General features: G+C 34.8%; 1 protein-coding gene across 24 annotated transcripts in view; it reads right to left on the reverse strand.

Moving 5' to 3' along the window:
• Positions 1–25,801, reverse strand: part of RALGAPA1 (Ral GTPase activating protein catalytic subunit alpha 1) — a 106,138-nt gene that overhangs the window by 52,449 nt on the left and 27,888 nt on the right. For 6 of the 24 annotated variants that reach the window (XR_014946685.1, XM_085549130.1, XM_085549131.1 and 3 more), the window contains 15 exons: positions 24,722–24,883; positions 20,417–20,557; positions 14,861–16,429; positions 12,833–12,957; positions 10,355–10,571; positions 9,313–9,513; positions 9,064–9,240; positions 5,852–6,004; positions 4,514–4,707; positions 4,269–4,367; positions 4,007–4,162; positions 2,786–2,914; positions 1,738–1,863; positions 992–1,050; positions 324–432 (listed from right to left, as the gene is read on the reverse strand). Coding sequence is in view for 23 of the 24 variants with exons in the window: in XM_085549130.1 (XP_085405256.1) it covers positions 324–432; positions 992–1,050; positions 1,738–1,863; positions 2,786–2,914; positions 4,007–4,162; positions 4,269–4,367; positions 4,514–4,707; positions 5,852–6,004; positions 9,064–9,240; positions 9,313–9,513; positions 10,355–10,571; positions 12,833–12,957; positions 14,861–16,429; positions 20,417–20,557; positions 24,722–24,883 (3,617 nt within the window). In the remaining variant the exon portion in view is untranslated. Of the gene's footprint in view, positions 1–323; positions 433–991; positions 1,051–1,737; positions 1,864–2,785; positions 2,915–4,006; positions 4,163–4,268; positions 4,368–4,513; positions 4,708–5,851; positions 6,005–9,063; positions 9,241–9,312; positions 9,514–10,284; positions 10,572–12,832; positions 12,958–14,860; positions 16,430–20,416; positions 20,558–24,721; positions 24,884–25,801 lie in introns of those variants that run through there. The other 18 variants (XM_085549136.1, XM_085549134.1, XM_085549139.1 and 15 more) reach the window with 13 other exon arrangements.

Consider the following 25,801-nt stretch of genomic DNA (forward strand, 5'->3'; position numbering starts at 1 on the left):
TTCAACATTTAATGCAAACTCTTGATCAGTCTTTGGATTCTTTTTTTTTTTTTTTTCCCCTAACAAATTCCCAGACCTCGTCTGGGAGTGAGTATAGAACTTCAACACAGGGAATTACACATCTTCCAGTGCTTCCATGTATGTGGTGAAGGCACTGTACTGACCCTCTACACATCTGGTGAGGTCTGAGACACTACAATACATAATGCAATGACTCGCAAATTTAGAAGTGAACAAACACAGAATACAGGGGTATGTGTGGATAATGGGATTTTGTTGGTGTGGTCAACGTAACACACATCATAAAAGACTTAGTCTCTCACCTTTAAAGAAACACAAATCACATTCAATGCTTCCTTGATCTGAGGATGATGAGATTCATGAACTAGCTCCTCACAGATCCAAATACCAAGGCTGCAAAGAGCAACACATCTGCAAAACAATGATGGAAGATAAATAACTTGAAAGACATACTACAAGAATACGAGCACTTTTTATATTCATTATATGCCCTGCTAAAGCCGAATAAATGCTTTTTTCTACATAATACATGTGAAAATATAGCCTGCTCATAAACGATCAACTGTGGGAGCATTCTTGCAGAGTTATCTCAATGCTACCTCAGCACTGCCAATAAGGAATATCTTGCTTAACAGTAACAGAACTTTGCTGTTAAGTTTCTACTCATCAGCTTCTTTAAATCAACAATATTCAGATAAATGCATTCAAAGCAGCAGACAAGGATGAAATTTGCCCAAAAATATCATGGACTTCATGAGACTGCCACAACTTTCACAAATATGATGGATAATGGCTTAGATACTTAAAAAACCACTTTGAATTGAAATGGTAGACCACTGTTTAGATGGCAGTGAAGAAAAGTGTGAATAGAATACAAAGTTTTACTTTACAACCTTTAATTTACCTTCTTCAAAACAGTGTAACATGTAAAAGTAACTACGACTTTAGAAGCACTTTTTGTATGACCTACCGTGCAGGACCAGATGGCTCCTCTCTGGCTGAACTTAACACAGTTTTAATTATGAGCTCCTAAAACAAAGAGGAAAATGCTCACTGGTTTGTCAATTACACAATCACGTGAAATGTTTGAAAATCAGAATATTACTATGAGACAGACAGACACATTGCTTAGCTGGCTTTCTAGGGCGGTGCTCAGAACTGTTTGTTGACACTATGTCAAATTCTAGTCTGACAAAGAAGTATATTATTGTGCTAACTCCAGAATATCTCACTGATTCATCCAACACATTTCCATAAAGTACCATGGGGAAAAAATAAAAGGAAGAAAAAAAATCCAACAAACAAACAAATGACCATCCTGTAGCTAATTTCTGTGAACAGACATGAAGGATATCACAGAAAGTATCCATCTGGTGGTTACTCTGAGGCAGGTATTAAATGATCATTTCTTTTCCCAATCAAAATTCTATTAACTAAAAAAAATCCTTGGAATTATCCATAGAACAAGTGATCAAGGTTTCAAGAATGACATCAAGAATTCTGACTGAACTGCAGCAAAACATTCCTAAAGCTGCAGGTTACCATCAAAGTTTATGTAAACACTCCATAAGTTTATCAGTATAATCTTTCACAATATTTTACAGGATCAATTTGAAATAGCTCATGAAAAAATTAAGTCATTATTTCCCAGAACATCATCATATTAAAATTTAATTGGTGGCAGAATACTATTCGGATAATCTTTAGATTTCCCACCTTAACATCTGTAAACTGAGACACAGCTATGTCAGGAATGTTTGGGTGAAGAGCTGGTAGTTCATGATATAAATTGGGAAAACAGACAAGAGATCCTAAAAGAACTTGCGCTTCAACTCTTGGTGCCTGAAAGAAAAACAGGTGAGGGGAAACATATTCTTACTGCACTCAGAAAGATGACATTTCTAGCTGCCTTAAATAAGAACAATGGCTAAAGCTCTACACAGTTCTTTCTTATTTCTTTTTCCAAATTCTCTAAAGCTGAGCAAGCTGAGACCATATCCTAGTGGACTGCTATTCATACACACACTATGCCCATTTTCCAAGCTGGCCAAAAGGAAATGAAGGATTTGTTAGGATCACAGAAAAACGACTAAATAATTAGAACTGCAAAGCTAACATTGCTGGACATGATAGACAAGAGCATAAAGATATGCAAAGATCAGTTCTGATAGCACCTTAAGGGAAACTGAATTTCATATGTAGTTAAAAGGTGAATTATGTGAGAAGAGTCAAAAGTCATTGACAACTGGACGGGAGGATTTAGGACCTTTGAGGAATACAGTCACACAAGGTCAACAGCACTTGGACAATCACATCAGCATCACAATAAAAGGCTGAGGATACCTAGGTTCTTTATAAGAGAGATATCTGAAAAGTCAAATGCTATCAGATATAAAAGCTTTCAAGCCAGACTATGAAAATCACTGTGGTGTGTATTTATGTGTGTAAATATATTCCTAACATGAAGTTATAGCCCAAATGACCACTTATTTTAAAACATTTTAAAGCACAGATAAATGGCAATCATAAATCCTAGAACTCTAAAATTATTGTTTCAAGAGCAATTTTGGCATTCTTCACATTACATTTTCCATAAAGGACTTGCATGCATAGTGTGCTACAATGAAACACTAACAGCTTCTGTATTTGCTGTTACATTGACTTCTTTGGATAAATTAATACACCAGTCAAGGAAAAATATTGCTCAGCTTTCTCAAATCCTTCTGACTTGCCCATTAATGAGAACAAACCATTGAACACTTACATTGAGAAAAGAAGAAGCTGCCACCCTTCCTGCCGCTACAATGAAATCCATAATAAGCATGGTGGCACCAGGCAAACTAAGTGAAAAGAACTGAGGAGAGCAGTGCTTGATGATTGTATTGACAATATCCTTGCAAGAGGAAGAATAAAAAAAAAAGAAAAGAATGTCAAGAACATGAACAAATAATGAAAAAAGGCAGATAGTGAACAGAAAATTGGGAATAAAAAAGCATGTAAATTCACTGTGGCCATCAGAACATTCTAGGTTATACTACTAAGCAAGGAGCAGCACAAAAAAGATAAATTCCATGTGTATACTCATCCTAATGTAACTATAGTATACTTCATGGATTGATTTAATCTTGGACACTACCGTACCACCTTTGTATTAAGTCATTAGCATTTAGATTTTAAGAATTTTATAAATGATTAAAAATTCATTTAAATAGCTGGTTATATCTATCTCTCTGTTCTGTAGCTATTATACAGCATCTTAGAAAGCTCTGAATTGGAAAGAACATTAAGGAACATCATATCTTCTTAACAACATGTTTAAATCCTCTCCAATATGCGTCACCGTACTATAATATTAAAAAAGGTGTTTTTTACAGAATCACAATATAAAGACATAATTACAATGAAGTGTTTTATAACACTGCTGGTGTATAGTCATTCAACACATTAAATTGTAGGATTGTGCACTTAGTGAAGCAGTCACACTTGTGACACGAATCTCTAAAAAGAACATTTGTGCCATGTACTATTTTCAGACTTGTTCGTATTAAAACATATGAGAAAGATCTCCTCCTCTGATTAAATGTCTTTGCTGGTTTCTATACTTGATGTAGAAATAAACTATGCTAGGCATACGGTGATGACAATTTGATTTCCCATTAGCTGAACAGTTGCATTAGGAAGCAAATAAGACCAGTAGACATTAGAGATACCTGCTTCCTTCATTCTTGTGTGCTTCAGTCTGTAGCATGCAATCAGTTAAAAAAGACACAATACCTCTCCTGTCCTCTTACTTTCTTGAAATGGACTACAAAAAAGCACTTCTGATTACAACAAAGAACATACAGGCCATTTACCAAAGCTTGGAAAAAGTACCAGTCACGTGGCTCAGTCACATTACTCAGCTAAACATCCAGTATTTCTGACAAAACAATTCCATTTTTAGTTCTACTATGCATTTTAACTAGAACATCACAGTTAAACTTACCTGATCAACATGAAGAAGTCCACAGTGCATTATATTGTAGAAATGCGTTAAGAAATCCTTGTTTGGAGATACATCTTGTCTTCGCTTCATTGTCTTACAAATGAGTTTATAAGCATGCAGCTTTCCTTGTTTGTATTTATCAGTCAGCATTGTTGCCTACAGTTTAAAAAAAAAAAGTGAATTATAAAAGAAAAAAGTAAATTAAACACTTCTGCAACAACATATCTTTATTTCTGTTTTACAACTTAGTGCTCAAATTTACCTTGAACAGCCACGGTGTTAAAATTCTCAGTGGTGGGATTAAAACTGGTGGAGATGGTGAAGTGAGGTTATCTGTTGAAATACCAAGATTGTCTCTTATCTGCAATTATTAAAATAAAATAAAATAATAGTAAGGGAAATATGGTGGTGGTTGTTCCCTCTGAAAATCCTTCCTTGTTGAATCAGCTTGGATAAGAGGACCTGGTTTTTTTATTGTTGGTTTTTTGTTTGTTTGTTTGTTTTTACCTTGGCCAGATTCTGCCACAGTTCACACAGGTAATCAAAGACCTGGGCATGAATCTCTGGATCCATGATGCTGTTGACATCCCCTAAAATTCCTAGCATTCGTCTCCACATCACAGTAGCAACATCTGCGTGCCATCCTGTAAGTGTTCCCCCAGCCATAACACTGCAACATTCTGAGGGGAATTCACCAGTTTCTGCAAAGGAAAAAAAAAAAAAAAAAGCACAGTGAGATCTATCTCTTTACAGAAAGAAAAGTTCTGCCAGAAGTATTACATATATAGTTTCCTTAAAACTGAAAGAGAAAAAAACCTTCTTACATATTTTGTCCATAAGTAACATTCAAGGTCACTACTGGAGCTCTAATTCAGTAACCTAGTGTGGCAGTTCAGCTCTCACCTAGATTCTTCTATGCATCATTAAACATTATCTCTACACTTTATAGAAATGGACAGTCCTTTTTAGGTGGAAGATCTGTTTCATTCCAGGTTGGCTGTAGACACATTACAGTTTCTCACGTTTGATGTGGTCAAACAGCCAAAGCAAACTACCTAAGGAACCACAGTTTTTAAGCAAAAAGTATCCACATTCTTCCTTCTGTACCTCTCACATAGGTTTTAAAAACACCTCAGCACCAGAACCTGCTGAGATCTTCTGTAAATCTCTCAGCTCCCATAGGCATACAAAATGAAAATGAAATCTGAATTCAGCCTAATCTCATAGCCTCTTCATTTGAAGATCTGGACCACTGTGCTAGAGACACTGATGGTTTCTGGGTTGCAGATTTCAAAGTATAAAGCAAAATGATGGTACTTGTGTTCATCAGTAGGCTACTTTAAAGAAAAAAAGAGTCTAAAATACCCATCAGACATTATTCTGTTTCCAAGAGACTGAACATGGGAGAAATGAGAACTTAAGTGTTTACAAAGTGAATGTATTCTAAAATTCAGTAATTTGGATAGTTAAAGTAATTAAAACTTGTATAAGTACTAAAGGGAAAGAAAAAAATAAAAACATTACTTAAAAATTAGTTCTTATTACTTGTACATCAATGATAAAACTGTCCATGGCAGGACTACATACTAGGCTAAGCTGACACAACTCTATGTTATAGATACATTGACTAAAAATTCACTAACAGTTCCAATGAAATGCAAGACAAAAATGTAGAAAGGTTTTTGTTTGTTTTCTGAGAAGATAACTGCAATTAAATATTTCTAAAAGTGCAAAAGAAATAGCTTAGTACAAGATTGTCTACAGCTAATGGGATACTATCTACTTCACTATATTGCATTTGAAAGAAAGGAAAAACAGGTTTATATTTTCTATTCCAGATATTGCCTAGGTCATCTGGCGTCTGTAAAACAGAGTGGTGGAGCTTCTCATCCAGTTGCAGATCCTTCTGCTCAATATGATCTGCATGAAGAGTGGCAGGAGAGGGTGTCTGTGATCGGGATCCAAGAGCAGATTGGATTGGAGAAGCACTTTCAGAGCCTGCAAATGCAATTTTTAACAGTTACCTTAAAAGATTTTTCTGTTCTTTTGAGCTACTGAAATTTCTAAACACAGCATTAAAAGAAAAATTAAAATATTTTTTTAAAATAATATTTTAAATATTTTAATATAATAAATTTGGCCATAAAAGAAAATGATTTAAAAACTGCAATCAGATCTCCCTGTGAATGGTGCTCCAAGAAACAACAAATTACACACAGGAAAGGCAAGAGATGAACATCAAAATCAGACAGGTGAATGGAATAACAGAGCGCAATTTTCAATCAAAATAATTTTAAATGCGTTTATTCTGCTGCACTTGCAGTGCTCAGAACCAGACAAATTTCTCTACACATCCCGTCACTTGGGTTTCTCAAGGATTCAGAGGCTGATATTATTCAGGGACTGATATTCTTTCATATTTATCTGCTGATCAGAAAATCTGTATGGAGGGAATTTTCTGTGTATAGTTAGAGGAATGTTACTTCCTTGACAAGCATTTTGAATGGCAGTGTGCAAAGGCATCTTTCCATGACCAACACAGAGCAACCTCTCTATGCAGCTACTTGATCTACTCTACAGAGACATTTACGCAGGAGCAGCACACACTTTTCCTTTGCTCCTATACTTCTGCTAAACAAATTTCACTTCCTGGATTTGCTTAAAGATTCTTCCAAAACGGCAAGATCAGATTGAATACTCAGACAACAGTAAACTAAAGAACAGGTATTCACTATTTTCTTCTCTACACATCAGCATATTTTAAAATGGAAGAATCAATGTCTCTGAATTTTAACTCTTGGAAAAATGTAACTGATTCAAAAAAATATTACAATACGTGTGAAGTTCAGCACTGGAGATAAACTAAACTCTAAGGACAAAAAACAAAAGGTGAGGCTCTTAAAAAGAGTAATTTTCCTATATTGTTGGTTGTTAAATGTTTACTTTCAAAGAGAATTAAACATTTTAAAGAACTTGATGGAAAATGTGAAGCATTATCAGAACAGAAACAATGGTAAACAAACTTCCAACTGCTGGACTGAAAAGCAATGCAGCTTTTACCAACAGTTTAAATCACTGCATCTCTGTATGAGAGATAGACATACATACTAACATCACTAAATTCTGCAAAACGACAAACTGTGGCAATGCCTTTCCACTTCTACTTCACACACAGAATATTGTTTCATTGCATTTATAATGAATTACAGGAGACTACCCAGCTGACACTGTTCGCTTGTTTACAACATACAAAATTAATGTAAAATAAACATTTAAAGGTGCCCTAAGAAATTCTTTCCTACTTTTCTGTTCTGTTCACCAAGAAGGGAGGGACTGAAATAGATCAAGAGAAGGAGAAAGAAAGAGTGACGGGGGGTAAGGAAGTGGCAGGGAAAAAGGGGGGAATGAGAGATGGAAGAAGGAAGGAAGGAAAATAGAGAGTAGGGGAGGGAGGGAAAGAGATTTTATGTGACGGAAAACAATAGACAGAAATAATGATGGAAAATTTGCTGATCTACTGGAGTCTTCTAAGCATTAAAAGATACTTCAGTACATATGCTTTCAACTTTGACACTGTGTTTTAAAGTTGAGTTTCTACATGGATCTTCTGGTATCTAATGCACAGTGAATTCAAACTGCAGCTTCTCTATCAGGTGACTCTCATGTGATTTACACTATACAGCTGCCTATCTTTCACAAAATTTCAAAGAAACTGTGTTTTCTAATTCCGTGGAATATAACAGAAATTAGACAATGGGCTCCAACTTTATGGGGGCACTGAAGTGCCACACAAAAACCTCCTCTCTAAAACAGTGGTCCAAACAACAAGAAAAGACAGCCACAGAACTTTCTCGATGGACAACTCAGTCACATTAATTACAATCTTGTCAATTACAATGTGAACTTGGACAAAACAATCAAACAGCAATGAAATCATTAACATACAAATAAACAAACAGATAACGAACAGATTTTCTGTGAGGACTTTCAACAAGTACACAGCAAAGAGAATAAAAGTCAAGCTGACTATTGTTGAACAAGCGAAACAACAATGCTGAAAACGCTATTATTGTGATTCTTTCAACAGAAAGGCAATTTTTGAATGTAAAAATAGTTGCAAGAAACTGAAGACAGTCCATAAGTATTCTCTGAAAATGCAGTTTGATTTGTCACAGAGAACAGAACCTATATAGGTATAAGCTGTCACAAATAGGTACTTGGTCTACCCTTCTGTTGGGCATGACAGCGTTTAACAGTTATGGAACAAGGAATATAAAAAAAAGTCTATGAATTTCCCTAATTGTCATTCACAAAATATGGTAAGAGATTTTCCTTCTAAATGCTCCTCAGAGAGGAAGATTTTCTCTTTCAGAATGCAGCCCATTCGATTTGCTCACCTGTATCCTTTGACAATTGCTGATCTAACCATTATTCTCCCCCTTTTTCAAGAAATATTTGTAAAATAAATTGGTAGGGCCTCAAGTCTGACTGAGGCTGTGAAACTCTGGTTTGTAAAAGGCTATTTCATGAGGAAAAAAAAAAAAAGGAAAAATACTAATAGAAAAATAAGTGATACAAATGGAAACTGATCTTACAAGTCACAATAACATTTTGCATATTGTAAGATTCAAATTTCACAAGAGACAATATAGTGAAATTAAGAGACAAAGGAATTCCATAAGAGTTCTGCATACTAGTTTGAAAGCACTGGCAAAGCCTTTCAAGAAAAAAATAGCTTACTGAAAATTAGCTATTTGACTACAGTAATATAAAAACACTTGTGAGATCTAGCTTGCATTATGTGCTAACAGTTTTCTTGGATAATTGTACAGATTTCCTCACTAAAGGTTTAAAAGAGATTTAGCACCAAGTCATGGATTATGAAGGTAACTACCATGTGTAATTTCACCCATCAGCATTTAATGGCATTAAAAAAAAATAACTGAAATCCAAGAATCATCTTCTACAGAACAGATTCATAGCAGAAGCTGAATCTTGAACTCTTCAAGATGGGTGGAAAAATTCTGAAACAAATGATTACTTATTAACTATTTTACCAGTAACAGTTGCAGCTTCAGCAGACAACGGTTGCTGATTCAGACTACTTGTTTCCGAATCTATATGGAGTGTAGTTAGACTGGCTACTTCTTGTTCCTCAGCACTCTGTTGTTGTCCTGAAATTGCATCAGCATCAGTGGAAGCTGGTGTCCCTGCCTCTGTGCCAAAGCTGAAATCTGTATGAGGAAAGAGCTGTATTAACTGATAACTTAAAAATACCACTAATATAAAATACAAAAGCCTAGCACCTCCAAAATCATCCATGTAAAACTTGTATGTACATCTCCTATGCTTCCAACACACTGTTGCACAATTTACATAAGATGTAAAAGCAGAAAGTAATTGGCTATTATGGACATTCTCATTTCTGTCACAAAACTGCGACTGAACTTCTGGAGGAGACATTCCTATTGCATGTCCTGTATTCTGCTTAGTCGCTGTAAGTGTACCTAAATGAGAATAAAGTAAAAATAATGGAAAATTACATTAAGGAATTTATTTGCAAAATTTATAAGCTTAGAAATAGCCAACTTGTTCATTAAAGTACTAACTTCAAGCTAAAAATATTACAGCAAATGGCATTCTGGAAAATTGCTTTCTCAACACTTAAGAGAAGATGTCACATTGAAACACAGTTTAATTAGCATCACTTAGCTACCTACCATCTACATATCCAAAATACATATAGAAATACAACAAATACTTCTACCAAATAAACAGTGTTACTCTCTTACGTAATACAAAAAATTCATAGTTCTAGTTAAGTGCAATAACCCCTTAATATTCATATAAGTACGAACAGATGCAGGAAATGAATGAAAAACATATTAAGCCATTTTAAAAAGCATACTAATTTTACCATGATAACACAGTATCTTTATCTATCTACAGCTACACAAAGACCACTGTAGAAATAACAGATGACCTCGACATTTTACCTGAACTTTTGTTTCAGAAGAATTAAAATAAATTCTGAAGCAATCTTTCATTTCTGCATGCTATGCATAGCAAACTTCAAAGACAGTTTTGTTTACTAACTTCCATGCACTGTCATTCAGCTATTGTAGAGCAATATGTTTCAGTGCTGTTTTGCTCATTAGTATACTACACAAATGCTAGCCTCTCTCATGAATTCTGCTTTGTTCCATTAAATTAGCAGTGAATTCAAGGAGGAATCAAGATACGCTCTCTTAGCAGAAGAGTACTGGTATTTAACTTACAAAAATTAGGAAAAGGAAGTTCACAAGCAGTCAACCAAAAACGTTCCTACTTTTGGAAAAGTATACTTGCTTTCAAATTTGCGTCCGTCATACTGAAAAGCACTGAATGAGTCTGAGTGGCTATCAGAACTGATGAGGTCACTGCTGCCTGCACTAGCAGGTGATGTCCATTCGGAAGGCACGCCTGGGTCATCTATAGGACGCATTTGGTTCTGTTTGTTCAGTACATCAGGAAGGTCTTTTGGAACTTCCAGGCTGCCAGGACTGCTTCCTCGTCTTGTCACATTCTAAACATTGAAGAGATATGAAGTATGTTACAACCTTGGATGGCTTATTTACTTATAATGGGAGAAGCAATCACAAATTCACAAATGTCTATATACAATCAATTGTTCACATGAACCTCAGCCAAAAATTGTCATCGTTGTACAGAGCCAACAGTTTCCAAAACCCTGGAAAGCAGAAAGCGAAGAACTCATGCCATCATACAATTCAGTAAATATCCATTTTGCTTTCACAATGGATGTCTAGGCACAAATCTTAAAAGACCTGGATTTAAACCAAAGTATGTCCCTCTTGTATTTCGTAAGACTTTGGAAAAAATAGTAAAAACATACATTACCTCCAATTTATGTCTAAATTGATAAACAAATCTTGTTAACATGCAGAAAAAAAAAATTTCAAGAAATCTGTTGGGTTTTGGTCAATAGGCTTTTTTTTTTTTTCTTTTTTCTTTCTTTTCTTTTCTTTTTTTCCCTATAAGCAAAAAATTAACATATACCACAAGCAAAAGAATTTTCCTAATTCACACAGTAATATTCTTAAGCCAAAAACTTAGCATTGATTTAAGACAGCATATAGAAGAAACAAGACATACATTTTTGCTCATGTAAGCGCATGCTGCTCTACTTGAGTCTTAATCTTTAAGACACTCCTCACAGAGCAGAAAGGGCAGTGAAAAGTACCGCTGTGTGCTTCAGTGGGAACTAAGATAAACATAGATAAGCCTTTTTATGAAACAGCTTGAATCCTTTATGCATTGAAAGTCAAGAGACAGAAGGTGAATTATTTTATGTCTCATCACTTCACTTCTCCTTTTAACATCCTGCTACAAATTAGCTATTTACTTCAACTGATAATTCTGATAAGATACAAAGTTTTAGTATTCGATAGACCAAGCAATCTAAAAACAGTAAGCTGGTACTTCATTTTTTTAAAGCCAAAATATCCATTTTTTGTGCATTAGATTGCAACATCAAGAGCAGGCAAAGTTTCATAATACTTATTCAAGCTTACCTTGGGCTGTTTTGTTTCCTACGTGAGGAAACTATCATTTTTCTATACGTCTATTAATATTTTTTGAATGTTGATTAACAATCAAAATTCTTGCCCATCTACATGAACATGAATAGTGCTCCCTATTCTTTTTTTTTTTTTTCCTCTCCTGTGATCAGTTGTGATGATCTCTGTTTTATTGATTGCATCCTGATGTTTATCTTTAGTATCTTTCAAAACAGAATTTTCACCTTGTAACTCCAGATGAAACAAAGTTTGTTAAAAATAAATTCAAAGAGTAAAATGCAGATATTTGAACAAATCCTACAGGTCCTCTCTTGCCATCTATCAAACACAATGACAAATTAATTTTTCCACTCATTTTGAAGAATCTTCTTCTGTTCCTTACTAACAACAACTAAGATATTCATTGGCAACTTTTTATAGAAGCACCTCTAAGATATTATTTTTTTTAAGGAGAAAAAAGTTAATCTAGAAGCATACAGCTTTCAAACAATCTCAATTATTACCCATTCTGATCATTTTCATTATTTCTTTGAATATTTCCCCTTTCTTTGACACTTAACACTTAGAACACTTCAAATCAGTTGCTCTGTTTGATAAATGCTCAAAGGTAACCAGAAATTATCAACTTAAAATTGATTGAAATTTTTCATTATGAATCATAACCACAATGACATTGCTGGAAAAGTGTAGGAATAAATAATACAAAAAAAATGGCTCTATTAACAGAAAGTTATTTGAAAGAAATTATTCAACACTTCTAAGTGAAAGGAAAAAAAAGGAGGAAAAAACGTACAAATGCAGTTTTGTAGTCTGTTTCACTAACTAAAATCGTAGAGAATAGTACTACACTCCTGTTCTCCAGTATGGTGCCTAAATACAGTAACACACAAAGGACTGCAAATTTACATATAAACATTAGCTTTGGAACTACCTTTTCAGTTGCAATTAAAACCATTTAATTCAATGAGAATAGACACCTGACAGTTACTTCTGCATTGCTTGAAGAATGAAATTCTAATAGAAATGATATCAAGTATGCATAAAATAACATGAACTTGTGCCAAAAATTTACAGCCAAGGAATACTTCAGTGATATTCTGACATCTTTCTGATGCATAAAATTCAGAGTAAGATGAATATCTTAATAAGTAGTGAGCTGACTTAAAAAGTCATTCACAAACGACCTGATTATTTACACGTACCTGCAGACTTACATATCATTAACATAGGAAGCTTAAAGGCTTACCAGTGTACTACCACTGCGGAGTCTCTCAGCTATAAATTCATCCATGATATCAGGAACATTCGTATTGCTACTGCCAATATCACTATCAATAGGGTGCAGCTTTTGACTCATGTCCTCTCTATTAGCTAAAAGCAAATGAATAACTGTATATAGTAAAGAACACATATATTCCAAACAAAAGACAACAAACAAAGAAGCCCTGCTAATAGAAATTAAAAATTCAAAATTGCCAAACATGCATTTTAAGACTTTCCCACTTTTTAAGCAGATTCTACTGTAGGAATTAGTAAAACCACTTCTTCCCACTAAGCAGGTGTTAGTCAATTTCCAGTACAACCTTTAAGAGCAAGAAAGCTTATAGGTAAGCACTACTTAAAGTTGTTAATGCTTGCTTTAAGGATACAGCATGTATTCTTCCTCCATGTCACAAAAAATTATGTTAATAAGTCCTAAAAATTTTATACAATTCCTACAGGTACTCCTTCTTCATTGCACTCTTAATAAAGAGCAATGTAGTAGGAAAAGCACACTAGACTGCAACATAAGATAATGACAAATGCCAATGTGGCACTGTATACGTTTAGTATAAATAGTGCAGATTTAAAAAGTTATGTAATAAAATAACATGCTACTATTTGGAATGAAAATTCAATCTCTGGACGATCAATGGTGATGAACAATTAAGTTAACTCAATTATCAATTTGTATTGTTGATAAATTATACTTTCTGTATTTGACTGTGGCTGCTACACCCAGCTGCATGATCCTCTAGTTTTCATGTTACTTCAGTTCTTTTTTCCTCTGTAATAATTTTTTCCTCAGTGTGCTCTCTCTTGGGACCACAATAGGGTTTTAGTTTATCCTAATATTGAGGCTCTGCTAGATGTTATGGATTTCAAATAATTTTTTTTCTAGATTTCTCTTTCAGAAGATCAGATTCTGCAGAGAAGCAGAGAACTTTTTTGAGGAACGTGACAATCACATCACTGCCCACTTGTCATGGTGCTACGCTTTCACAGACTGCCCTCAGGTGGCATTAACATCTCAATGCAGGATGCGTTACAGAATGTGCCGTTAATCATGCCAGTGTAAAAGGGAGAAAAAAAGAAAACCTACATTACTGCTGAAAGTCAATTTAATGTTTATTTAAGGTCATTTATGATTTGAACTAAGCCAATGGATGTTAGAGCCACAGCCTTCTTTTTTGATCAGTCCACGAAAGTCTCATAGTAAGCAGGAGGACTATCAGGAGACCTTCATGAACAGCAATGATTCCAAGGGAAAAAAAAAGCAACGAAAGATGTTGCCAAGATGTAACTGTATCAGTTTTGATGAGTGCACACAGAAAGGCCTACAGCAGAATTCAAAAAAGATTCACACAAAACTGTAAGACTACTCACAGAGAACTGTCAGAACAAAATCATTCTGGTAACAGCTTTCTGTTCCAAACAGGTATCCAAAAAGGTATCTAAACTGACCTCCAAATGTAAATTTGAGGGGCCTTTTTGTTTTGGAGGATGATAAGAAGAAGGAGCAGAGGAGGAGGAAGAAAATACACTAAATGAACCAGAAATGAAATTAATTGAACCTAGCTGGTAGATAGCCAGGTCCTTCTGACAAGCAAACTAGTTGGAGCAGAATAGTACATTCTGATATAATGTGCACACGCCAGTCATTCAGTAGGCTGAATTCTGAGGCTCTGTATGGTAGATGAAAATGCAGAATTTTCAAGGCTTAGTCTTTATTAGGTCATTTACTGTCTCTTCCTCTTCCCTAACCTGATGGTCTTCAGCAGCAAAGAGGTTCACAACCAAATATTTTTAAAAGGAAAATTAGTAATTTCAAGTATGTAGAAGTAACTTAGGCTGGGAGAAAAATCAGCTGGCTATAGGCGCATGCATAACCAAACAGGAAAAGCAGTGATCATCCCAAAGCCTTTTGATTGCTTATCACAGCTTGCTTCAGTTGCATTAAGCCAAACTGGTGCTGCCTTTCTCCTTTTGCACTCTGCACACTGTCAGTGCTCACCTGCAGCTTTCCTTCCAAAATAGCCCATTACATGACTGTACAGATCCCTCAGTGGAGCCTCTGCTGGCATTCTGTTCTGTCTCTGTGGGGAAACATTTGCCTTCGGCTTCGAAAGAGCATGTACAACAGTTTTATAAACACCACCCAGGGATCCCTGCTGTTGCGCTGACTCCTGACCTGATGATCTAAATGCACTACGATTATGGAACTGATTAACTGCAATACTTTCCTTTTGCAGCACGGCTGCTTGAGTTTCTGTAATTTCTTTACTTTGCTTGCTACTAAGTGAAGCAGCATTGATTGCATCTAGAGGTCTATATATTCCAGGTCTAACCAGCTCCGTGGCAGCTGATGAGCTGGTGCTTGTACCACTATTGCTGTTGCCGCTACCACTACCACTACCGCTGAAGCCACTAAGCTTACGAAGTCTTGCTTTCCAAGCAGCCTCTTTGTTCTCAAGAGGATTGTAAAACTGAACCGATTCTGTAGATGGTCTAAAAGTTACATGAACGCTATTTCTTTTTTTAGCTGTTATTTTCATGATCTTGGCCCTGTGAGTTACGGTTTCAGATAAACTCCTTTTAGTTGGTGACAGCTTGCTTGTACCTGTGCTGTGAGGCATTTGAGGGTTAACTTGTGCTTTAGGAAGAATTTTCTTTGCATGCATAACACGTGAGTTGGTTATTCTTTCGTTAAACTGAGCACTTTTATGCTTTTCAGCTAATGCTGCTTCCACGGCTGAATCTACATCAGCTTCAGTGGCTGCTTGCCTGTACAGATATCTTTTTCCTTCTTTGATGCTAGGACTACTTGGCCCATGATCAAACAGACTTTCACACTGTTTATCAATATTTAACTGTCTGACTTTATCGAGTGCTTCATTTCTTGCAAAAATGTCTATTTGAGTAGGTGCAATATTACTTATAAAGCCACTTTGGTTTTGTTCTAGGTGCAGCTCTGGGTTATCAGGTCTTTCTGTAACAGTGACGCTATTCGTGCATTGACCAGTCTGATCACTATTTGCTAATCCATCCAGTGGTAATCTATCATTCCTATTTACTGATGTATCACCTTCGTGAGCAGAAGCCTCACATTCATCTATCTCAAAGTTACCGCAAAGTTCTTCTTTTTCTTTAAGATATTCTCTCAGAGAGGAAAGAAGATCATCTTCACCTTCAAGGTCAACATACTGGTTTTGTTCAAAGGTTGTGTTTTCAAATTCTACTGGCCCTATTAAGTGACAAAGATGGTCATAAATACTATCCCCAACTTCCAAGGAGGACTCTCTGCTATTTGAATCAGTAATATGGCTTTCAGTGGATCTATGCATTGAAGAGGTCTCAGTGGAACTCTGTAAACTTGGAGCATGATGGGATGAACTGTCAATGACAGGAACTGCACCTTTGGCTCGTTCAACTGCGAATGGTTCCAGGATGTCAGAGGTGCTGCTACTTCGTGGCAGTGGTTGTTCCTCACTTAATGCACCAAAAACTTCACTTGGAGCATCCTCACTCTGTGAAAAATGTCTGACTCGAGGTGGACGTGGAAGAATTTGAGCATCATCAATGTCTGTAGGAAAAAAGTGTATGTAATACAAACCAGAGTTCATATAGAAAGATAAAATATATTTACTGCTACATTCTAATTGTGACTGAAAAAGCCAGGAAAGTCCAGAGCCTTGTTTAATTATGTACAATGAAAATACTTTTTTTCAGTACTAGAGTGTTAAAAACAAACGCACATAATAACCAGTACAAAATGCAATATAAATGAGTTAGAGCATCAGAACATAGTTTTAAATGTTAACATGCATGAGAACAAACAGTGAGACCATGGAACGTTTGGAAATACAGTTAAAGCTAGGGCTGTGCCAATAAGTTCAATAATTCAAGCATTATTATTCCATCTATCTTGAAGAAACATTAACCTGCAATATAAATGAGCTTAACAGTACTACTCTTCATAGAATTTACATCTTCAGAAAATACAAAACTCCAAGGAGAACGTGTAAGTTTTCTGGCAAATCAGAACTGTCTACTGAAGAGATAAAGTCTTACTTTTTTCATAACTTGTGTGGACATGCATAAATCACTGAAATATCAGAAAGAATAGTAATGTATAGTTGTAAATATTATGGCAAACATAATATAGTGTATATCTGAAGACATAGATTTTTTTATTTTTACTTATTTATTTTTTTAAAGTTCTTAAATGACAAAGAAGAGCTGGACAAGATTACTATAAATTATGGATATACATATATAATACATCTTCTTTCCCTAGAAAAACACTTTGTGGAATGTCTCATCTTGAAATTCCAAAACTAAATGCTAAATGGAATCTAACCTTTCCATCTTCTTTAAGTTTTACTCAAGGAACTCATTAGAATTGTCAGATTAAGAGTTTTGTAACAAAGATATTGAACAAATCCTGCAGCCACACAATAGTTAACACTGGAGTTAAATCACTTTTACTTACAACAAGAACAGTTGTTATGACCATTTAAATCAGTAATTCTTTGTCTCTATTGAGGCTGCAAATACTTCAGCATTAGTACAAATCATAGTTAACTGCAAAGAAAGCAGTCAACATGGGCCACTGAGGAAATGTACAGAAATACAGTCAGCCCACTTCATGTTATCCACCAAAATAAAAAGCTTTCACATTCCTCATTGAATTTTTCTTATAAATAGGAATACTGCATACTATAAAACCTATAATAAAGGCAAGGATAAGCGTCTCTTTAAAAATTTCATGGATTCATTACTTTTCACAGGACAGGAACTTGAAACATAAGGCAAAAACAGCTTAGTCAGTTTTCCATTGGCTTTGTTTTCATAGAATCACTTATTCTTCAGATTTATTTTTTAAGACTTGTTCTGGATATGCTTTTAAAAACAGGAATAGCAATAAAGAGCTTAAACGAACAACAACCCTTACTTGCCGCAGTAAAAAGACTTACCTTGTTCTGTCTACAGGTGCAGTGGTACTTAAATTTACTGCATTTACTTAAATTCAGCATATCACACAATTTAAGCCCCTTCCCTCAAATCTGATGTGTTATTGCCAAAATAAAGAAATTATGTTGAATTGACTTTAAAGTATTTCAGATAATTACTTCATGAATATATGTCAACATCTATTTCAACAATACTGCATGATAACCTGAAGTCACCTTAATTGACCATTTTGAAGCGCTCACACTTTTCTGAGAAAGACAGAGATGAATTTTGTTATAATTTCCTTCTGAGCAAAGCACATAACCTGGAGGAATCAGATACAGTTGAACTTAACGCATGTGCTGAAATAAGACGAAAAGCCATTATTTCCACACTCAATTTTTCAAGGAAACTCTTATTTGAAAATTAAAATTTGATCTGATTCAAAGTTTACTAACTGTACAGTAGCTATTAGACAAGACACAGAAGTCTATGGTGAAAAAAGAGTAGACATACCAGCTCATTCAGAAAATAAACATGAACCGAAAATAGCTGTAGAGTGCACAATTTATTAACCCTTTCCTTTCTCTTCTGCTTTCATCAACAACTTACTAAACAATATTCCCATTCAGTTTATTACTAACTATACAGACTAACATCCTCAGAAATGAAGGGTGTCTCTCTTTAGCTAGAATTGATACTTCAGAGTCTTTCATTGATTTAGGCAGATATTAGTATGGATAATTCTTAAACAGTTTCTGCACAGCTTTAAGAAATAGGTTTTAATGAAAGCAGCATCTGAGGATCACAGGATGCCTCTAAAACTTATACAATAATATTATTGATTAAAATAATATGATAAAATGATCTCATCGTGAGCCTCAATGCGCATCTTTCATGTTTCATAGACTCCATTTTAATTAAAGTATCAGTCTAAGGATTGCATACTAGGCAAGCATGCAGTGATTATGATTTTCTAGGATGCTAAAAATTACTGGATGGAGAACTCCAAAAGCACGCCAAGCAGCTCCACACATTGAAATAAATTCAGCTAGATTTATTTCAATGTTGATCCAGTATTACTTAATAGGCGCTCATGTATGCGTGAATATCACATACAAGTACACAAAGATTTTCATACAAACGTGTAGTGCTTGTGCCAATAGAAAATTCATTTTTGTAGAACAGAAGAAGAAATTAAGGAAATACTTTTTTTTTTGTAGTATCAGCATTGAAAATAAAAATAATGTTTTAAAATCCAAATGAACAGCCTCCTTGGAAATCAGAGATCACACTTGTACACTGGTTACCATCAAAATGGGACTTTAACAATTTCTAAATAGATTTTACCAAACCCATTACAACTGTTGTTGCAGAGAGCTGCATCTTTAACAAGGCACGTACTTGGAAGAAATACTGCCCGCTCCCTAATATGCTAGAATAAGAAAGAGACTGAAATTGGCAGTTCTAGCTAATCTCAACTGATTGCAACTTTCCTCAACACCAACCCAACCTCCTATTTTTCTGCTTGAAGGCAGAAAGAAAAGACAGCTTTTCAGCATTAGGTGGAGACATATATGCTAAAATACAAGCACATTCTGGCACTACCTAATAAAGTACAATTTTCAATGTACGGCTCTTGATACTTCTTGGATAACAAAGACAGGCGAAAAAAAAACAAATAGAACCTATCTTCCTTACCAAATTTTACTGACAGTAAGTCCTATTTGTATGTAGCTTTTCCAATGCACTTTTGTTTTTTCACTCATTGAGACAAAGAAACAATATAATTGTCAGCCTTACACTGTACTAATTTCTACCTAAGTAATAGCTGGAGTAGAAAAAAAAAAATGACAATATTATCCATAAAATTTCATACGAGCTAATCCTAACTGTCCTACCTATTTGGTGAAAGAAAATTATCCAAAGAAAACCAATGTGAAAAATTCTAGCTAATCATCCTGCACAGCCTAACGTAACATTACAGAAAATGATAAATATGTAAAGACAGATAATTTGGGAAACCAAACCAAATCAAAGCACTTCAGAATCCAATACTAATATGTATACACAATATTTTTATATATTAATAAAATCAGACATTCTGTAAAGCACATTAAATGATACCATACACTTCAGAAAGTTGTGTTTTTCTTATTTCCCACGGGAGTTAAATTATAGAGTTATCATGGTTGGCCACACAACATCCAAAACTGAAATCCAGAATTTAAGAAGAAAGATTTAAATGGCAAGTCAAACCAAAGCTTCCTCCTTTTCCTCCCTTACTAATCACAAACAAAACGTTTACATTAGCTGTACTCTCTGGTAGACAGAAGCTCTATTACTGTTTACCAAATAATTATAAAAGCAAGATATTCCTCTCGGTTCATTTTTTTATGATAGTAAACATTGGCACAGCACTAACTTCTAACAGTTCCAGAATGAATTGCAAAATAGCATGATACTTTACATAAGTCCAAATATTCATTCTTAATCTCTTCCCCTCCCCCCCCATCCCCCAAGTACTTTAAAAAAATTAATGATTTTGCAGAATTTGAAAGCAGAAGGTTTAAAAAAGTGATAAAGGGGGTGCAGAAATTAGCAGAGGTGGCACTACCTGAAAGCTCATCAGAAAGGGGAGTGAGAACAATATCAGGCAAGAAGGGTTTGGAAGTATGGATCAGAACAGGAGCACTTTTAGCACTGCGTATATAGGCCGATGGCAGAGCACATTCACCAATGGATCGGCTTCTCATGGCTTTAAAAAGGAAAAGAAAGAAGTGGGGAAGGAAAAAAGAAGAGTGACTATAATGAAAGGCTTGTGTCACAGAAAAAGCAGCAACAGAGAAAACAAAGATAAAAAGGAAGAAAATTTAAAAATTAAAACATTTCAGCACGGCAGATATTGGCAGAGCTGTAAGAAAGAAAAAAAATCAGTGGACACGTACGACATTTTGAGTTTTTAATCTTTATGTAAAGCAGAAACAATGCCTTTATTATGACTACTACAGAGATTTTGCATTCAAAAACCAAGAAACTAATTAACAGTTTTTTTTTCCCATTGCATCAAGGGTTGAAAAATCAGAGTTAAAACCACTCCACAAGCACTCAGAAATTCATATTTTCCACACAAAAACAACTAACTCTACATTTATATTTTTCTCCTTTCCTTTGGACTACTCACACACAAGTACATCTAAATTTTACCCATAACCAAAGCCTTTAACTCTCAAAAAGGTTAAAAAATGTAAAAAGAAAATAAGCAAATGTATGTGGAGAAACTTCAAATTCAATACATCATGTTTCTGCATTAAAAATTAAGAGACTGAAATTAAACTGTCAACATAAAGTGTTACATTCTTATTTTACTAGATATCAAATAAATCTTGCTAAACTGATCCTAATTAACCTTTCTGTATCACCCCTCCTGCCAACAGTCCCTACAGAAGGAAAACTTACATAAGAATATTAGCAACAGGATCAAGTGATACGTATAGCTTTTCCAATACATTTGAAGTGAATCTTCATTACACTTGTCTTCCTTTGTCAGAGTAAGGTATAGCAAGAACTGATAATGCATTCAATCTCAAAATACAGTGAAAGTTCTTCAGAAAGTAATATTCATAGTTTCAAGCAGTTTCCTTTTCAGGTTGTTGCAAATTTGAAAACTTTTGCTAAAATAATTATTGATAAACTTATTTTAAGGAAACTTCAAGTGCATCTTAAACATTGTCAGTGCAGTATTTAAGTAGTCTTTGAATTTTTGCATGCACAATTTCAAAACAATATGGAATATACCCTCTGAAATTTCAGTGCTTCTGATCAGTGTGGGAATCATAAGAACAGAATGGAGTACAGAAAAACTTCAGTACATCACGCTCACAAATCAGGTTAGAGAACTGTCCCTAATGCAGCAACAAGAAGGTAACTTGAGTAGGCCAAAACATATAGAGCAGAAAACACATTTGACAAATGCAGCACACCTTAAGCAGAAAATTAACACCAGTTTGAAGAAACATAAATTCAGAAAGACAAATGTTTTAAGAATGAGGCCATTCATTAAGCTCATAAGACAGAAAGCAACTTTTCTTTTTTAAAAAAGCAACTACCTGCACAGTTGTAACTTCTCTTTAAGAGATACAACATTAAAATTCAGAATACAGCGAGTTAGCTGCACTGCGTTCATCATTACGCCTTTTTAAATCAATCTACGCAAGTGAAAAAAATATCAACCTACACAGAAAATAGACCAAACTTTTGAGATTGGATGCTGTGTTGGACGCAAATTGTTAAAAAGAAGCATCCCTTCTAATTTGATTCTACCTTCCCCACCATTTTATGTTGATTTGAGCAAGAAGGGACAGGATTTCTCATAGGCTGTTTGGAAGGTGGAAGGAGAGACTTAAAAGGAAAATAACTCTGAGATGCTAAAAAGGAAAATGTGAGCTCCCTGGGCATTTGTTTTAAATAAGATGTGTCATATCAATTCATTAGCCAAGTAGATGCAGATTTGATACTAGAATGTGTACTAGGTATTTGTTGCTTTAAGACCTTCGACTACTGTCTACAGAAAAAAGCAGAGGAATGGATTCCTAAATTGTTTCTGTCCTGATATTTTTATAGGACAAGAATCTGCTGCCTAGGCTACAAATTCCACACTTAGCCCTACAAAAGATTTTTCAACCCATATGCATATCACATTTAAAGGCCCTTTACCAAAAATTACTTTACATAAGTTCAGGCTAAAAATGTACACACCGCATATCAGAAAAGCTGTGATTTTCGTTTGAGTAAACCACATACACACAAACTTGGTGCAGCCATAGATGTGCGCTGGCATGAGGATGGCTTGAAAAACAAAGGTGTGCAGACGTACACTAAATGTGTACAACAAAAAACAGACAAAAAAGAAACCCCAGCTTTTTCTTACCATAAAATATTCAACATGCACATCTCCCCTACTCAGATATAAAGAGTATATTACTCAAAATCATAGGAAATATACTACATATGAGTTATCATGCAACACATCCAAGGTTTGTCTCAGTTCCAAGTATTGCTTGTGGCATTAAATTGAAGGAGACAAACTGACCGGCAAAATGCTATGCAGAAAATCGCACTTACTGTCGCTATCATCCAGTTTTTAAATATGCGACCCTGTTTTAACTGGTACATGCTAGGAAGCACCTTGACAGTACTCTTAGCAGACCTGAGACAGTAACAGGGACATATGCTTTTGTAGCATATGCTTTATCAACACCTTAAAACCTGCAGAGTTTGGGACTCTAGAGCTGACAACTTTGTTTGTGTTTTCATCTTTTAAAATTATCCTGCCAATACTGAGATGCTTGTTCACAAGTGGTATACTACAATATGAATAGATCTGAAATTTTACCTGGTAACAGTACAAATTTGGCTTATTAATTGCTACTTATATATAGCTTGATTAGATAAGCTCAATTTTTTTTAGGGCTAACATCACATGAATAGACATCTTTCCAATAAAAGCATAACAAAACCTTTACAAAATTGATCAAGTTGTATAACCTTCTAACAGAACATCTGAAATAACAGTATGAGAGGGAGAAGTGTTAACACAAGCTTCACCTTGTTAAGACAGTTAAGACTTAGAAAGAAAAACATTGCAATCACAACCTACTTACAGAGAAGCAGAAATTACATTTAAAGTATTTGTGATCTGTAAGAAAAACTGCTGAGTCAAGCTAGAGCTGTCATCATGAGATAAAGGAAAAGCTGTGTAGCATTTGAATACGCGTTTTTGGAGTACTGCTTACAACTAATCAGCTCTGCCACCCAAATAGAAAACTTTAGAAGCTACTAGTAAACAAAATGTAAAATTGGAGTAAGATAATTTTCTTAAATGTTCAAATAGAAATACTGGCAAAATAATCTGAGACAAAAAACAAAACAAAAAATAAAAAATAAAACAACCCATCTTTTCTTTGTGAAAATATAATAATGTTAATTTCTGAAAAGCTAATATGACTGAATATATATTCAACTACTAATACACATTCCTGTTTCCTAAATTCAGTCAGACAGTACCTGCTCCCAAGAATTATCAGTGAAGAAAAAATGCATAATGAGTGAACTCACTACTATTATAGAGATAGTGAAAAAGCGTAAGATTGTCCTTAAAGTGTTACTTTAAATGAACAAGTGAAGAGAGTTGAACCATCCTTCACATAATGGATAGCACTGAGGTCCATAAGATGAGACAAGAGAATAAAGAAATTAGAAGTCCAGTTCAATAAGACATTGCACTCAAATCATACAAATGTAAATGAGTCTCCTTTTGCACAGTCCACCTAAAACACTGTCTAGCATCACTCATTTCTAACTAAACAGTATCTGCAAGTCACGAAATTGTAAAAGAAGTCACTTCAGAAACAGCGAACTGCAGAGAGATGCACCAATCTGTCATTAACGCAAGATTCTGGGTATAGTAAAAGACAACAGATTTTATGAACTATGCAAATACATATGTATTTCTTGCACTTTTCTTCCTGCAGCTGGAAAATATTCAACCTACTTTGTACAGTATGACTTAAAGAGCCAACTATCCATAGCATTGCTCAAACCATTCCAGCTTTCTTTTTCCTTTTTCACACATGTACAACTGTATTATTTTTCTAATGTAGGCTAAGCATGCAATCAAACTTATTCAAAATTAAGCCATAACTCTATTACTTTCATTTACAGTAACTGCAATTGTATTAACAACAAGCTATTCAGCTGCCCTCAAAACACACAAGACTGCATAATTTACACTTAACCTTCAACCAGTTATTTAAAAAAGTATACTCCTGTGGAAAAAAGTTAACTGTGTAGCCATAAAGACAATTATTAATTCTTTCCCCTTTCTCAACTGTCACTTATATCAGCATTTACAGATACATACCAACAGTTTTCTGCCGTACTATGCTTCTTGCCTTTTCAGTTCCTGGAGATCCAGTGGTTGTAGCACTCCGTTGTCTCATTGGAGCCTGTCCAGGCTGATCACGGCTCCAGCCTCTAGAAAAGGATTTATCCACAGAAGATTTGGGGAATTCATGCCCAACCCCTGCAAAAATAGAATTGCAAATCTATATACTTCTATGCTGGTATCACCAGAGATTTGTGTTCCTTCAGAGAGATTTAAATTTGGATAGAACAAAGTATTGGAGCTAGCACAACGTTAAAAGCTAAGCAGCAAATTGCTATTTTTAAGTATGCCTAAACCCACTCAATCAGCATTAATTGAGGAGTCCTGAAAATGTTTCAGAAACACCAGTGCTATTACATTATTGTGATTTTCTTTTCTGATCAATCAAGTACAAAATCACATGAAAACTGGTTTTGAAAAGATTGTAGACAAAACGTGAAATTATAGAATTTTTTCTTTCAATGTTTGCTGTTTCTATTAGACAAAACACACAAAACCATACGTTGCATACCATTAACACTGCGGTTCTTTGTCAGATAACTTTGTGACTTGAGGAACATGAAATAAAGACAACAAACACATAAAGAAATAAAAAAAAAATCCCACTGAACTGAAAAAACATTTGCAATGTATTTCCTTATCCACACTGAACTGACTCATGATCACAAATTGTGATCACAGTTAAACCGTTAAAAGGCATCTCTCTGGAAATTGTGCCTTCATAGTGCACAGTCATTGCTACTAACAAATGAGTAGGGCCAAACAAACTGGGCACAATATTTAAGTGATTAATTATTTCCAGAACCCACTAAAGTTGATTCTGTGACCAACAGTTAACAATGGAAGCTTTCTGTGGAATTCTGCTTCTGAAAGTTTGCATAAACTCTTCTCAAGTGGCTCTGTATGGGTAATGTAGATAATTCTAAATATTTTTAAAGACTATATTCAAAATAACAATACATATTCTTATCCAACATCATACTTGTTTTTTAAAATGTCTTATGAACAAAAGAAGAAATCTATATAGTAGAGTGAAACGAAAAGGCATGGTCTGGA

This window comes from Coturnix japonica, chromosome 5, assembly GCF_054131305.1.
Source record: "Coturnix japonica strain WE chromosome 5, WE-NBRP24, whole genome shotgun sequence".
Classification (NCBI taxonomy): Eukaryota; Metazoa; Chordata; class Aves; order Galliformes; family Phasianidae; genus Coturnix; species Coturnix japonica.